At 34.8% G+C, this 16,052-nt stretch overlaps 1 protein-coding gene across 1 annotated transcript in view; it reads right to left on the bottom strand.

Annotated features, from left to right (window-relative positions):
* Positions 1-16,052, bottom strand: part of LOC120222493 (neurexin-1) — a gene marked incomplete at its 3' end in the record, with an annotated part of 571,839 nt that overhangs the window by 398,782 nt on the left and 157,005 nt on the right. The window contains exon 10 of the mRNA XM_039220336.1: positions 12,068-12,187. Coding sequence (XP_039076267.1) covers positions 12,068-12,187 — 120 coding nt within the window. The remainder of the gene's footprint in view (positions 1-12,067; positions 12,188-16,052) is intronic.

Raw genomic sequence — 16,052 nt, 5'->3', positions numbered from 1 at the left:
CCCCCAGAGAGTTTATGTTATTGCTGGAAAAATACCCCAATATTGCAAAATCTTATTCAAGGTTAGATAAAAAAGATCAAATAAGCAGTGTAGCATTTAATAATGATGTGATTAGTCCTGCAGGTATCAGCTAATTAATGAGAGGAAAGCAAATTGAACAAAAAATAGTTACCTTGAAAAAACTAAAGTCTCAGAATTTGTTAAATCTAATGTAATGTACAATGCCAACTTGAGCAGAATTTGAAAAAAAATAGAATGTAATGTTTTTAAATCCCTCTCCATTGGTATGTGGGATGCACATGCACACACATTCCCTCTGACAAATACACAGATCTTTACTCAGAGCACTTTCTTTCTAGCTACACGAGACTCTAATTCCACATGGATCTTTACCATCAGGAATAAAGAGAGTGAAAAGAATTTATAGTAATGGAATAAAACATAATATCTTCCCCTTGCCAGATGTTACAGATGTTATATAATAAATATATTTATATGACATATTATATACATATATGTGTATATACATTATATATATGGTGATTATTATATACATTATATATGGTATTATATAATATATATAAGGTGAGTAATATTTATATTATATTATATTATATTATATTATATTATATTATATTATATTTAAAAGGGACTGTAAAGATGGGCACACACATCAGTTAATTTGTAAATTATGGACTTTGGGTGATTATGATGTGTTAATGTAGGTTCATCAATTGGAACAAATGTACCAACCTGGTGAATAATGATGTATGTGTAAGAATAGGAGGCATATAGGAAATCTCTGTAACTTCCTCTTATTTTTTTGTGAATCTAAACCTGCTCCAAACATATAAAATCTTTAAAAAATCAGGTAACTAATGGAGGCTTTAAAACACTAACCTTCAAATATTGCTTAGCATTTAATATGTGCATGGCATGTGAGAAATCATACCAAAAACAGAAGAATAGGATATAGAATATACCCAGGGAATAAATATACAAACATAAGCAAACTAAAACCAAAACCAAAACCAAACTCCACACCTGTAAGAGACAGTAAACATTTGGAGACTCAGAAGCAGAAGAAATCACCTACTAACTGAAGACTGCTTTACTCTGGATGAACTTGCTTTGAGGTGGGTCATCTCCCTGGACTGAATTTTCTTGGACAGAGTGCAAGTTGAGGAGAACAATCCAAATGAGGACTCCCTCATTGATCAGAGATGAAGGCAAAGAGGGCCTTCAGTGATTCTACTGCTGTGTCTGTACCTATCTATATTAAAGAATGAATGCCCAAGCACAGGAAGGATAAAGCACTTTGCATAGTTATGTCTGTTGAGGAAGATGGTGGAGAACTTTAAATAATAAATGAAAGAATGCAGAATGTCAAAGAAATGAATGTCAGAACCTACTGATATCAGAAAAGGGAATATTGGGATTGGGGAGACTGGAATTTCCAGGTGACCTTAAAATCACAAATTATAGATCATATTAAAGACCTCTCACTGGTTTTATACTAATATAGCCTGCAGGGACTGAGCTAAAACCAGTCATCATCCTCATACAGCAGTGAATTCCAGAAGACAGGCTGTATTCACAACTCCTACAGCAGACCCTCACACTGCACTCCATAGATTGATTTTAGTTTCATCATTTTTATAACCTTATGTGTTTATCTTTTTCACTTCAGCAACACTGAACATGCTTCCAGGTTTTGATTTACAAAATCACTGTCACTGTCAATAATAAGAACATGCCCGACACACCAAAATCGAGTTTAATTACTTCTGCGATGTCTACTGTGGCTGAGAGGAAATGGTATTTCTCGGACACTTTCCTGTTTTTAATTTAGTCAAATGGAGCCCTTTCCCTGAATAGGACCTAGGAGAGTGGAGTCATGATTGTTGTCATGGAAGATGGACGCCATAGTTCTAGCAAAACTGTCTTATTCTGAGGGTGTGATGACTCCAGGAAGCCAGATCCCCAATTCTGGATTCTTCCTGGTGAGCATTCAGGTGGAAACATGACTGGGGTATTTGATGCAGCATATCATGACCTGAGGAAGTGTCGGAAATGTATCCAGAGGTTTACTTTTACCCAGGACCATTCCCAAAGTCAGTATTGCCTTGAGCTCCTGGAATCCAGATGAGGCCTTGAAAGCTTTCCAACAGGAGAAGCCAAATATCAAAATATACGCTGTGCCACTGGAGTGAAGAAACCAAGCAAAATGTAATCTTTATTTCCTGCTACATATTCCATCTGTTTCTCTCCCTAAAGGGTCATATGTTATATATTTATAAGAAGTATTCACACCTACGCGAACACAGTTTCCTCTGTCCCCGTCAAATGCAGCCTCCTCCTTGCGTGTGACCCATTTTTTTAAAACATCCTTCTGTATCAGCTCATCCTTTTATGAAACTTGTTTCATTTTGAAATCATTTCAAGTTAAGAAACGCCTTTGTACCTTCCTATCTCACCAAATCCTGGGGAGATTAAGCCTCAGGCTCTACAGGCTATTTTCTGAGAGATGTGAATTTAGATCATTAGGGTCATTAAAATCATACACTTCATAATACCCAGAGCTAACAGATCATCCTTGTACTTTGTGCTGCTGTAGAATGCTACCAGAGAAGTAACAATGTCCAACAGCACTGAGCTGCAGAGGAGACCATAATTCCTCCCTATAAAAGAATCCTACACTTTTTAATTGCTATAGTAAATCTCATTAAAGACACAGAATGCTTTGTTCAGGGAAGGAAAAAGGATCACTGGTAAAGGTGCATTTTCCTCGCAGTAATATTTTTTGCTTTATGACTAGAATTATTCCTAAATGCAAGCACAACGTTATTTTTATCGTGACCTTTTTCTGGACTCTGCACATTTCCCCTGAGCTTTCTTTCCCTTCTCTACAAATACAAGGGCCCTTGGTCTTTACTATTAATCTCATAGTGACTTTTCATGATCTGGGCTTCATGCGTTCTCTTGTATTCCTCCCCCATATGTTTTCCAAAAACATTCAAATACTGCACTGTTAATCTCTGACTTCATTATTTTTGTGTGTGTTTTCTTTCAGCCTCTACAACTACATAAAGAGAACACAGAGATGTAATCAACATAATGAAACATTCAGCACACATTCACTGGTCAGCACAATTCTGAATCTTACCTACTCATTTCCCATAACATACGTTGCAAATCTTATTCAAGGAGAAGAACCTTGGTAAATATTTTGCCTGATTTCATTATCAAAGGTTAAATTATTGTCTTTGAGAAACTCAGGCTGTCATAGAAAAATTACAGAAAATCCCCTTCTCTCTTTCATAATTAGCATCTTTTTTATAACAGTACTAGAAGTTAATGACAGTATGCACCTTAGACAGCTCTGAATTGTTAACCCATCTTTTGAAGTGGCAACTGAACAGTTGAGAGGAGGAGCAGGTTTCATGCTGCACAAGGCTTAAAATTCAATATAAGAAACAAGAGTGAGATGAAAATGGAAAAAAAAAAAAAACTGCAGTGTTAACTGCCAGTCACTACTAACTTCTATAGGAATTTTGCATCTGGGAAATTTCAACAGCATCTACACTGAATCAATCCCTGTTGGAAAGGAACTGTGATTACAAATAAGAATTTGAGTTTGAAGTTAGACAGACTTACATTTATATCTGTCTGTGTAAATTATTAGCCATTTTAGCCCAAAGAAGTTATTTATTTTTTAAAAATTTTTTAAATGTTTTATTTATTTCTAGGAGAGAGAGAGAGAGAGAGACAGTGTGAGCAGGGGACGGTCAGAGAGAGAGGGAGTCACAGACTGAAACAGGCTCCAGGCTCTGAGCTGGCAGTCAGCACAGAGCCCGACGCGGGGCTCGAACCCACGAACCACGAGATCATGACCTAAGCGAAAGTCGGACGCTTAACCGACTAAGCCACACAGGCGCCCCCCAAAGAAGTTATTTAAATGTCCATATCTAAGTCTTTCTATTTATGAATTGAAAATAGTAAGATTTTTTGAAGTTTGAAAAGGCAAGATTCATAAAATGTAAACAATATACGTATTATTACAATATACCTGTTAATTATGTCACTGACATTAAAATTTGTTGGTGTGATCTACATAGGAATATTTTGTAGTCCTTATGCACCAGCTAGGTATATCCACAGTAACAGAGCCTATAAACAACTTGCCTGATCCAACCACTTCCTTCCAAAACCAATCATAATTATATTCTCTTAAAATAAAATATTTATTTCACAAAGTCTAAACTACTTTAGATCTTATATTCTTTTAAAATAAAATATCTATTTAGCAAAGTCTAAACTACATTTCATCTGATACACTTTTGTCTTTTTTTAACTTTTAAAATATTTATTTATTTTTGAGAGAGAGAGAGAGAGAGAGAGAGAGACAGTGCAAGTAGGGGAGGGAAAGAGAGAGAGGGAGACATAGAATCTGAAGCGGGCTCCAGGCTCTGAACTGTCAGCACAGAGCCTGACACAGAGCTAGAACTCACAAACCATGAGATCATGACCTGAGCCAAAGTCAGTCACTTTACTTACTGAGCCACTCAGGTGCCCTAGATACATCTTCTTTAAAAACCTACTCATGACAGTCTCTTCAACAACAAATGGTACTGGGAAAATTGGACAGCTACATACAAAAGTATGAAAATGAACCACTTTCTTAGACCATCCATAAAAATAAATTTGAAATGGATGAAAAAATCTAAATGTGAGACAGGAAACCGTCAAAATCATAGTAAACACAGGAAGTAGCTGTTTTGACCTCGGCCATAGCAACTTCTTACTAGACACATCTCTGGAGGCAAGGGAAACAAAACCAAAAATGAACTATTGGGACCTCATCAAGATAAAAAGCTTCTGTGCAGCAAAGAATATGATCAACAAAACTAAAAGGCAACCTATGGAACAGCAGAATATATTTGCAGATGACATATCTGATAAAGGGTTAGCTTCTAAAATATATAAGGAACTTATAAAAGTCAACACTCAAAACCCAAATAATCCAGTTAAAAAATGGGCAGAAGACATGGATATTTTTCCAAAAAAGACATACAGAAAGCTAATGGACATATGAAAAGATGCTTAACATCACTCATCATCAGGGAAATATAAATTAAATCTACAATGAGATGTCACCTCACACCAATCAGAATGGCTCAAATTAACAACAAAGGAAACAATAGGTGTTGGTGAGGATGTGGAGAAAGGGGAACCGTCTTACATTTTTTTTTTGTGGGAATGCAAAGTGGTACAGCTACTCTGAAAAACAGTTAAAAATAGAACTACCCTATACTCTAGCAATTGCACTACTAGGTATTTACACAAAGGATACAAAAATGCTGATTTGAAGGGACACATGCACCCTGATATTTATAGCAGCATTATCAATAAGAGCCAAATTATGGAAAGAGCCCAAATGTTGAGTGATTGATGAATAGATAAAGAAGGTGTGTTATATATACACAATGGAATATTACTCAGCCACAAAAAAAAAAAAAAAGAAATCTTGCCATTTGCAACAATGTGGATGGAACTAAAGAGTATTATGCTAAGCGAAGTAGTCAGAGGAGGTCAAATGCCATAGATTTCATTCATATGTAGAATTTAAGAAACAAAACAGATAAACATAATAAGGGGAGAGCAAACCAAAAAACAGATTCTTAACTATGGGGAACAAACTGAGGGTTGCTGAAGGGAAGTTGAGTAGGGACATGTATTAAATAAATGCTGGGTATCAAGGAGTACATGTATTGTGATGAGCACTGGGTGTTGTATGTAAATAATGAATCACTAAATTCTACATCTTAAACTGATATTACCTTACATGTTAACTAACTGGAATTTAAATAAAAATTTGGAGATGGAAAAAAATGTAAAAAAATATCCATGATAATCTAATTCTATAAAGTTATAGAATTATTTAACATTTTACTGTATTTGCATATCTTCTTGATTAACAAATGGATACTAAATTATTTATTATTGATACTTATTTAGTACTAAACAGGATTTGAAGAATTCATCATGATTAACCTTCATTTTGTTCAAAGGGTTTTCAGGGCATCAGTTCTGGGGAAGTAAAAGCCATTAAAAAAAGTAAATCTAAACCTCAAGTTTCAAAAATTCATACTTGAGATTTAGACAGTCACCCAACCCTATCCTGGACCCTGCATGTGCTGTGCTGACCTAGCTGGAAAGAAAAGTGACAAACCTGAGCACAATACACTCACAAAGACAGAGAAAATTATTCAGGCACAGACTAGGGTCATAGAGATCTTTTAAATATCATTGAGTGGAAGCTGAAATCACTGTAATCTCTAAAGGACAGTTAACCAATGTGACTGGCAGAAACTTCTTTCAATGGAGCCCTAGTCTAGTTGGCCTCTGGTGGGATATGATAGTATTACCCCAGTAATGCAAGCATCAAAGGCCACTAGATATTTATATAAGCCCAGCACTGATGAGCAATGACATCAGAGCCAAACGAATGTCTACCCAGTCAGAACATTAAGTGCACCAGAAAAATTACAGAGCACCAGCAGCAGGAAAAATTCACCTGGGCCTTTCTTCATGACTTCTGTCGTCAAACTGACACCATTTATAAAGAGTAAAGAAGTATTCAGAGTCATGGATCATTTACTTGCTGAACAATATAGGGTACTAATCTGGACCAATCAAATACAGCAATGCTCTATACCACTGTTTTCGGGGGTTTTCTCCCCACTTGACTTTTCTTATACAGATAAACCTTAAAAATGTCATTTAACTGCTCAATTGTAATATGAAAAGACCAATGTGTTTTATGTATTTACTTTTATGATGTCTATTACCAACAAGAACAAAGATACATTTATATGAAATAGAAGACAATATTTCTATTATGAAGTGCATTTCTCTATCATATATGATGCTTTCCTTTTTGTTTTTTACTGCATTTTATGATCAGCATGAACAATTTTTTAACTCTTTATGGTTCAGTCTAAGATATGTCTGACCCTGCTTCCCCATAGATAATTTTTCTACGATATTATCTTTAAATACTGGTATGGATTGCTTTAAACAACTTAAAGGCTACCATTTAGAGATGCTTGAATGATCTAAGGTTAGTAAGATTCATCATACAGTGAGGATCTGGTTGTGGATGGAGCTAATTGTTAAATTTTATTCATTCCTAAATGGTACTGGCAACAAATGAGCTCACAGCTTAATACTACTGGCAGCTCTAAATGGGACAGAAATAATATGACTTTGATCCAGCTATTTTTATATGTGTTATTATTCACTTCCAGTACTTTTGATATTGATGTTCACATACTGGATATTGGATTCTCTTGTCAAACAACAAAAAAAGTGAGAAACAATGCTGAAGGTATTTTTAAATGTCATGGTAACAAGTCACAGTCAAACCTTGTTTCAGTGGACATTTCTAATTCTCATACAAAAGACACGATAAATTCCTATCAGAAAGATTTTCTTCTGGCAAATTTAGAATTCTGAAAATAGTCTTTTAATGGCAGGGACCATACCCTACTAGCACCAAAATAATAGCAGTATGATGTATTATTATTCCCTTATGGTAACAGACATCATTGAGGCTGAAGTGTAATTTGGCGCACAATTCTGTACTAATGTAATGTGACAATGTTATTATGTTCACTATTTTCCATGTGATCATAGCCATATTCATCTTCCCCAACCTGACATTAAAATAGCTAATACAGTTATAGTCTAATCTGTGACACAGGGTGAAAGCAGAGAAAGGATTATTGTATAGCATAAGAGTTTGATGGTGGTGTATGTATGTGTGTGTATATTTGTGCATGTGTGCACAAGCATGAATAGGTGATATATTGAGTTTGTATAGTGACTGAAAGCAAACTCTTAGCAGAGACCTAGCCCAAAGCAAGCACTCAGTAAGTGGTAACAAGGAAGAAAAAGTTGACAGAAAGCTACAATATATGGTATGTTAGAAAAATGGTTACTCTTAAGATTTCAGAAGAGGGAAAAGCCAAGACTCAGCTCAGAGGACTAGAGACGTTTTGATGAGATGAAACAGTTAAGAAGAGATTGAAAATGAAATTATATTTCTGCAAGCAGATATAGGAATTCATTCCAGGTGGAATAGAACATTCCCCAGGAGGATAAATTAGCATAAGCAGTGGTGAGGAAACTGGGAGAGTGTAATGTTGTTCAGAAAGCCATAAGTAAGTTAATTGGCAGTAACATGCCATATGGACAAGGTTCTGCAATAGATAAGGATGAAAATGAAAGCTAGGGTCAGACCACAGAGGTCCATGAATTCCAATTCCAAACTGATGAATTTGGAGAGTATTGTTAACTACTGAGTATGTACTAGAAATCCTCATACAAGATTCATGCATCTAGTCAACACAGATGTAGTAAGTTACCACTGTTACCAATTATATGCATTATAATGTACAAACCACTGGGCTTATGAGTTAAAAAAAAAAAAAAAAAGGAATATTTCCTGGGAGAGGCATGTGGTCTTACAATATAATCTTAACAGGGAGATAAGACCAAACCTAAATAATGTAAGGTCAGAAAGTGATGACTGATAAAATTGCATCAAGAAAGTTCTACAGCAGTCAGAGGAGGAAAAATATTGCCTCTGATTAGGAGAATCAAGAAGAGCTAGAGGTATTAAACTACAGAGAATAGGAAGAAAGAACAAAATTAATAAGAAATCATGGGGTAGATTGGAGGAGAAAGGGATAATAAATGGGAAAACTTAACCAGAAAATTACTACAAAAAGCCAAAATATATAGTATTGATATGGAAGAATCGAGTTGGGTACAGTACACTACACTACCCTACACACATACACACAGCAATTGCTTTTCTCAATGAGTAGGTCACTTACATGGCAATTTTCCAGGGAAAAAAAGGTTTCACAAACATTTTTCTTTAAAAGTAGCCTTTGGCATCATTTTGCATAAGTGCCTTTTTTGGGAAAGATTTCTTTACGTTCACTAATTAGTAGAATTTACCCAAGATTATACTTACAAGCTAAAAAGTATTCCCATCTTTCCATTGTTAATTATATCTCCAGGCTAACATAAATAAAATTTTCTAGTTACTCTAACCCATTCTATGAAATTTATCAGAGAGATGATATTCAGAAGGTCTATTTTGGAGATAGTGTGTCTTATTTGCAATGTGCTGTATTCTTTCTCCTTTTTTAAAAGCTTTATTTTTATTTTCCATTTTTGTTTGTTTTTGTTTGTTTTTCCATGGAGTTGAAGGAATGCTGTCATGGAACTTAGGGATAAATACCTAAACTACAGATAGAAATTTCTTTAAGAAATAAAATGTCCTAAATAGCTCTATTTTAAAAAAAAAAGTCAAATTCCATACAGAAAAGGATTTTGTTAAAATCCCAGGAATCACATTAATTCTGTGTGTAACTCATAGAAAAATAGGGAGATGCAGAAATAATGTTTATTCTGATGAATGTAACAACGGAAGAAAATACGGCATGCTACTCTTATTGCCCTATCTATTGCATGTGTTCAAGTTACTAAAAAAAAAAAAAATACAGAAGGCCCAAAATGAAGTCATTTATGCAAAACCCCACAAACTAAGACTTAATTTAATTACAGTTTTAACTGTCCCAGAAACAATCTTAATCCAGTCAATCAGGACTATTCGGATTATCAATAGTTAGGTAATCTGCCTCATAGACCCTGTCATTACCTAAAGAAAAGTAATTTTTCAATAAGCAACATGCTTTTTTTTCCTGCCAGTATTACTTGCCTGTCCCTGGTCCCTTCTGCCTATAATTCTTTCATTTTGTACAGATCCTTGGATGCCTTTTCATCTTCTAGATTGGATGCTGCCCAGTTTGAATCTATTTGTCCTTAAATAAACTCTTAAAAATTTTTACGATGGTTCAGTTTGCCTTTTAACAAAGGTGACAGTGACTGGTGTTCCATTTACAAATTAAAGTTGATATGAAAATAAGATTTGCTTTTAAATGTTGATTTATACCTACAGATCCTCACCACCAAAACTCCATGCACAAACCAGGAAAGTATTTTGCATTTCCAAAAAAACCCATTAAGAGGCAATGATTTAATCAAAATGTATGTATTCTGAGAGCCTTCCAAAGTAATTTTAATGCTGATGTGCAAGAGGCATATCAGGAGACACATTTATTGAATGACATTTACCTTATTTACAAGAAAATAACAAATAGCCTTATCATTATCATCACCACTACTATCGCTCAAGAGCAGCATTCAAATAATTTTCAGTAAAATGATGTGAAGACAGCATGATACTTAGGGTAGGAATTTCATATTCTGTTAGGAAATGTCTAGCAAATACATACAGAGAATTATATTCTTCAAATTTAACTGGTATATGAGAATATACAATCTGACACAACCAAATGGCAACTATTTTGTAAAACATGGAAACTAGATTAAGTTTGGCAGAGAAAGTTCTTTAGCAAAATGAAAAACATTTTTATGCAATAAAAGCTCTCTCAGCTACCACATGTAGTCATACATCTGTCAGAATCCTATTGAGGATTAAAGATTTACCATAATAAAATCATAACAAACTATCAGTCTTCTGGTTGTCCTTGAAAATAAATTTATGTTAGCTTCTGTGGGGTAGGAGGAAAGGCAGGAAGTTATAATTCTGGATACATATGTACATATATTTATTAAAAGCATATAAAAGTTTTGTATTTGCTTTGTTTTAGGTATATATAAGTACTTAGTTATTTATTGAGTCTTCATTTAAAGTCATTTATAGAAATCCAAATATGGGTTTTTTTCTGTGTGTGCAAATATATGATGGATACCTGTGCATTGCTTCAAGTTTGCTGTAATTCTATGGAAGATATCTCTGGTAGGATGGAGACAAAATATTTCCCTATCTATGGTGGTGTGGTATTTACAGTGTCAGTACTCTTCCAAGGACTATTTTACTTTGTAATAATTGTTCATTATTCCTGTATTCAATTTCTCAATAGAAAATCTGAAGAGAGCTGGCAGTACCATATCAATAATATCAGTTCAAAGGAATATTTTAGGTTGACCTATCTTCAATAGTGAAATACACATAGGTACTTACAGAAATAGAGTCTCAAATGGAGAAGGATCAAAGTGAAAAAACTCGTCTGTAAATCCATGCTCAAGCCCAGCCTTTGCCTAGAAGCCCAAACCTTCAATCATCGCATTCCCTCATCCCATCATCCTAGAGCTTTTTCATTTATAATATAAATCATTCATTCTATTTTACAAGCAGGGGGCTTTGCCAGAAAAGTTTTCTCAGTATAGTGAAATTTATTGTTTTGTAGAAAATGCTTTTATTATTTTGATGAAGTGCTGTAAAGCACAATCCCTTTGAAAATTAAGAAACAGGATGTCATCCTATATACCAGTTAATTCAGACACTGCAAAATTCTCACTGCAATCATACAGATTAGTTACTAGCAGATAGATATTCCATGATATAAAGTGAATGCTGTGTTTCTAAGTCATGCTGTAACAACACAATTGTGTGACTATAGGGAAAAAAAAATCCACAGGTGCTTAAAATATAAGAGAGAGTGCCTAAAGAACAACATTTAAACATACTGTTTTTAAAATAAAAGGTGGATATTGGCTTAAGAAAGATATAGAAAGAGAAACATAATGAGATGTGTCACCTTTCATGAAAATTACAGCCCTCAACCTATAATCTTCTGCAATTAAAGATTATTTAATATAAAGCAGTAAGGAGTCTTTTTCAAAAACTAGAGGAGGGTTGTCATGTAGGAAATTAAAAAAAAAGATTTTCAACAAGGTGACCATTAGCAATTAACAAATTACAGTAAAAAGTTGCAAACCAAAGGTTCACCATCATCACAGCACTTAGCTAAAGGCATCGTGATTAATACTTTAGTATTAATACTTTCTATAAAACCAACTGCTTCTCGTTATGACATTTTAACTTATTGATAATATATATAAAGACGCACAGTAACTGGAAGCAATGATGACCATCCGAGTCCATACTCAGAGGGGTACTTACGGTCATTGCAGAGCGGCCCACTGAAGGAAGTCATACTACAGTCACAGCTGAAGCCATCCCATTGCTGCAAGCACACACCTTGATTGGAACAGGAATCCTCTTGGCAGGTTGTGCTGGGTCCTGCAAAAATAATCCAAAAGAAACTTGGGTTCTTTAAAAAAATCCACAAATGTTTTATACATGAGCTAGGTCACATATAGTAGTTGCCAACACCTCAAATTACATGACCAAACCAGTTTTGAAAGTTCTAGTTCACACACCTGAATTAGGAACAGAGAAGCTGTAATAGGAAGGTTTTCTGAAGTTTCAAATATAGAAAAAAATACATTATAATAGTAAACTAAACCAACAAATAGTAAAAGCAAGCACATAGCTTCTAGTATGATCATGATAGCAAGTAATCTCATTCCATCATCAGTAATTCTCTATCACCATTTGTATTTTAGGAAAATGCATGGATCTCCTTAACTTCTGACCAATGAATAGAGACACCATGAGAAATGGAGATTAGAGCTTTATGAAATTGAGATAAAGGTTGGCAAAATAACTGAAAAGAGTTATGCAAAAATGCCCTAGAAGCTTCCAGAAGTTTCCCTGCACAAGCTATGGATAAAGTTATGGTTGTTGGGTGTTTTGGATAGGTATGTTGGCAAGTATCAATTCACATGCTTTAACAATTTCATGCAGTTAAACATAAAATGAAAAGAGTCTGTAGAAATGACATGCCCCCATTTAACATACAAGTAAAAAGAATTCTAGTCTATTTCTAAAGAATCATAACTAGAACACTGGAAAACAAAGAACTAAAAAAAGATGATCAAAGCACTAGAGGCAATCACTATACAAACATATTCAAGACTGAAAGCCTTTATGCAGACTATGCTACAAGATGAGGCTTCTTGCACAATGTTCAAGAAGTGGAGAGAGTAAATCTAAACCCAAACAATAGTTACTGAAAGATGTAAAGAAAATGTCACTTTGGGGTTTCCACTGTGTATTATGGGGTTTCAGTCTTGTTTTTTACACACAGGGCTATCTACCTTGCAAGTCAGCTTTCATCAATGCAACTTTGTCAGCAAAATAAAAAAAAAAAAGCAAAATATATTAAATGTTAGTAAGCAATACCAAAATGGGGCAAACACAGAACGTTCAGATTCAAAAAGCATGCTGCTTTAAAAGGGGAGAAAAAGTGCTATGTAGAGCAAACAAATTAATACTAACAGCCATAAATCTTAAGAGAAGCCAAAAATGAGAAAGCAGTAATTTATTAGAATTTTACTATATATGTATACATAATGGTTAATTGAGCCAATGACATGTAATGAAAGAAATTAAAATAGCTTCTGTATTTTTTTCCTCTCTTGGATAGATATGAATGCATTACCAAAGGAATTGCATTGCTTATTTGGAACATGTGGCATCATTTGTCATGCGCAGATACAGTGTAGACTACGGTCATTAGTAGATCAATGATCCCTTTTCATTTATTTTTCCCCTCTTTTTATCTTGCAGTTGCAATTAAGGCTTAAGACTGTAATGCCAGACATTCGATGCCAACAGCGGCCTTCAGAGTGACACCAAACTATCAAAATGTAATAATATATATATTATTCGGTGGCTGAGAGAACTAAGGGATGGAAGAAGCAAACAGCAATCTAATTCTTCTTACAAAAAATTCCTTTACAAGATTTCAATGTTCTTATTAGGCTGAACATATACTACTTAAGTATTTCAGAGTTATTTCAGTATTTTCTCTACCTTCATAATTCCCTTCAACTCTTCTAAACTGCCCTGGAAATCTTTATTACAACAGAACCCCACTTATAAGTACTATCTTAGTGAATGGTAAAAATGGAATGCAGTCAGTCTAAACAGCTTTAGAGAAGAAAACTAAAGATGTTTTCTAGTAAACACGATGTTCGAGGTTTTATGAAAATATAAAAATGATACCAGCCCCATTAGACTCTATTAATGCTGAAAGCCTTTGAGGTAACTGCTTTAGTGAATAAAAGAGAATTACCTGTAATTAGCCTTTCTGTAAATTAACATTTTCATGAAATGTCTTTTTAAACATGCTCGTTACAATAGTATTTCTATTATAATTTTCTCAGTATTCTTCAGAGAAAGTTATTGAATTTAGCTTAACCCATATGAATTTTTGCAAATTAAGAAACCATAACATTGTAAGAACTAATTATATAACAATAGGTATACCAATAGCAATAATAATAATGGGTAATAATAATAATAATAATAATAATAATTTCTCAGGCCTAGAAACCCTGAATAGATGTAATAGTTTTTATCACCAGTTCATCAAAGAACTAAGAACCACTAAATTGCTTAGTTTTTGTTGTTCTTCCAATCTATAAGAGGTATGTGGTCTAGTGATCTTTATCCCATGCAATAAAGAGACTGAAAATAATTATTGTTTGTTTAAAACAAACAGGGGCACCTGGGTGGCTCAGTCAGTTGAGTGTCTAACTTCAGCTCAGGTCAGGATCTGTGGTTCATGAGTTCGAGCCCCACGTCAGGCTCGCTGCTCCCAGCACAGAGCCTGCTTTGGATCCTCTGTCCCCCTGACTCTCTGTCCCTGCCCTGCTTGTGCACTCTTCTCTCTCTCTTTCAAAAATAAACATTAGGAAACACACACACACACACACACACACACACACACAACTCTTAAAAGCAATCCTTCTTGGCACATTCCCTCCTGGGATAAGCCTGGGAGCAGAGAGTGGTGCCCGCCCAGTGTGGATCAGGGGCTGTTTTATCAATACGTAGCTGCTCCCTTACTTATCAAAACAAGGTAAGAGCAGCAATAGCAACTGATGAAGAACCAAATTACTGTGTTCACTTTTGCTCCTGTAAAAATCATCAGAAATATAATCACAAAATAATACTAAATTCTAAAAATGGTAAAACTACACTCCTAAAACCTAATCTGCCATTTGTGAAGCGGCAACTCAGAGTGGCTGCCAAGCTTTTATATGCGCAGAAAGACATGCTTTATTATTATTATTTTTCATTATCACAACAGTCTTTTTATATTCAGGTCTTATAGGAGAATGCATGCCTCAGTCTGACAAGACACATTTTTCAAAATAGTCACCTTCCAGAACAATATTTAAACATGGACAGGCATTTACACAAGACAAAGCCCTGAATTTATTTTCCCTTTAGTTATGTATTGTTCCTTTTATTTTATCACTGAATAAAATTGAGAACAAGCCACAAGGACATGTGTACTAAGTGGTTAAGTAAAAGGATATGGCTGAAAAGGAAAAGAAGTGAAGGTAAGACTAACATCTCTGGAAACCAAAGAGACAAGAGAGGAAAGTGTTTTGATGCTTGGACTTTCAAGTACGGCAAACTTGGGTTCAAAGCTTGTAAGAGCCGTGTCACTTTAAGAAGGTCATCTCAAATCTCTGAGGCTCAATTTACTCATCTTAAAAATGTCAGCACTACCTAATTTACAGAGTTTTAAGGATACAATGAAATAGCATATGTAAACTGATTGTCACTAGTGCTAAGTCAATGGTAGCTTTAATAATTAAGTATTTCTGTGGCTTATAACAGTTCTGGGGCTGAATTCAGATGCTATGCAAAGAGTGTCTGAATTAAAATTGTTTTCACTGTCTTTATGTACAAAAGTTAATTTGACTTAGTATTAACTGAGACTGATTCTTGGTGGATTAAGAGTCTCTATTTTCTCTTAGGTAGGTAGGAAAATGCCACCCTAGCAGTAGTTTTCAAAGTTTGGCCCTCGGAACAACAGAATCAGCATCATTTTAGCAACATGTTAGAAACGTAAATTCTAGGATCCTGCTGAATCAGCAACCTTGGGGATAGTGTTCTGGAATTCGGGTTTTAACAACTCTCCAGATGATTCTGATACTGGCTAAAGTTTGAGAAACATTCATCTAAAGGGGACTTGCAAAAGGCAAGCTTCCTCTCCCAGCTAGTGTGTTATGTAAATAAAAGC

The sequence above is a fragment of the Hyaena hyaena genome, unplaced genomic scaffold (assembly GCF_003009895.1).
Source record: "Hyaena hyaena isolate Hyena2069 unplaced genomic scaffold, ASM300989v1 scaffold_883, whole genome shotgun sequence".
In the NCBI taxonomy this organism is placed as follows: domain Eukaryota; kingdom Metazoa; phylum Chordata; class Mammalia; order Carnivora; family Hyaenidae; genus Hyaena; species Hyaena hyaena.
This window is presented reverse-complemented; position numbering and strand designations above follow the sequence as displayed.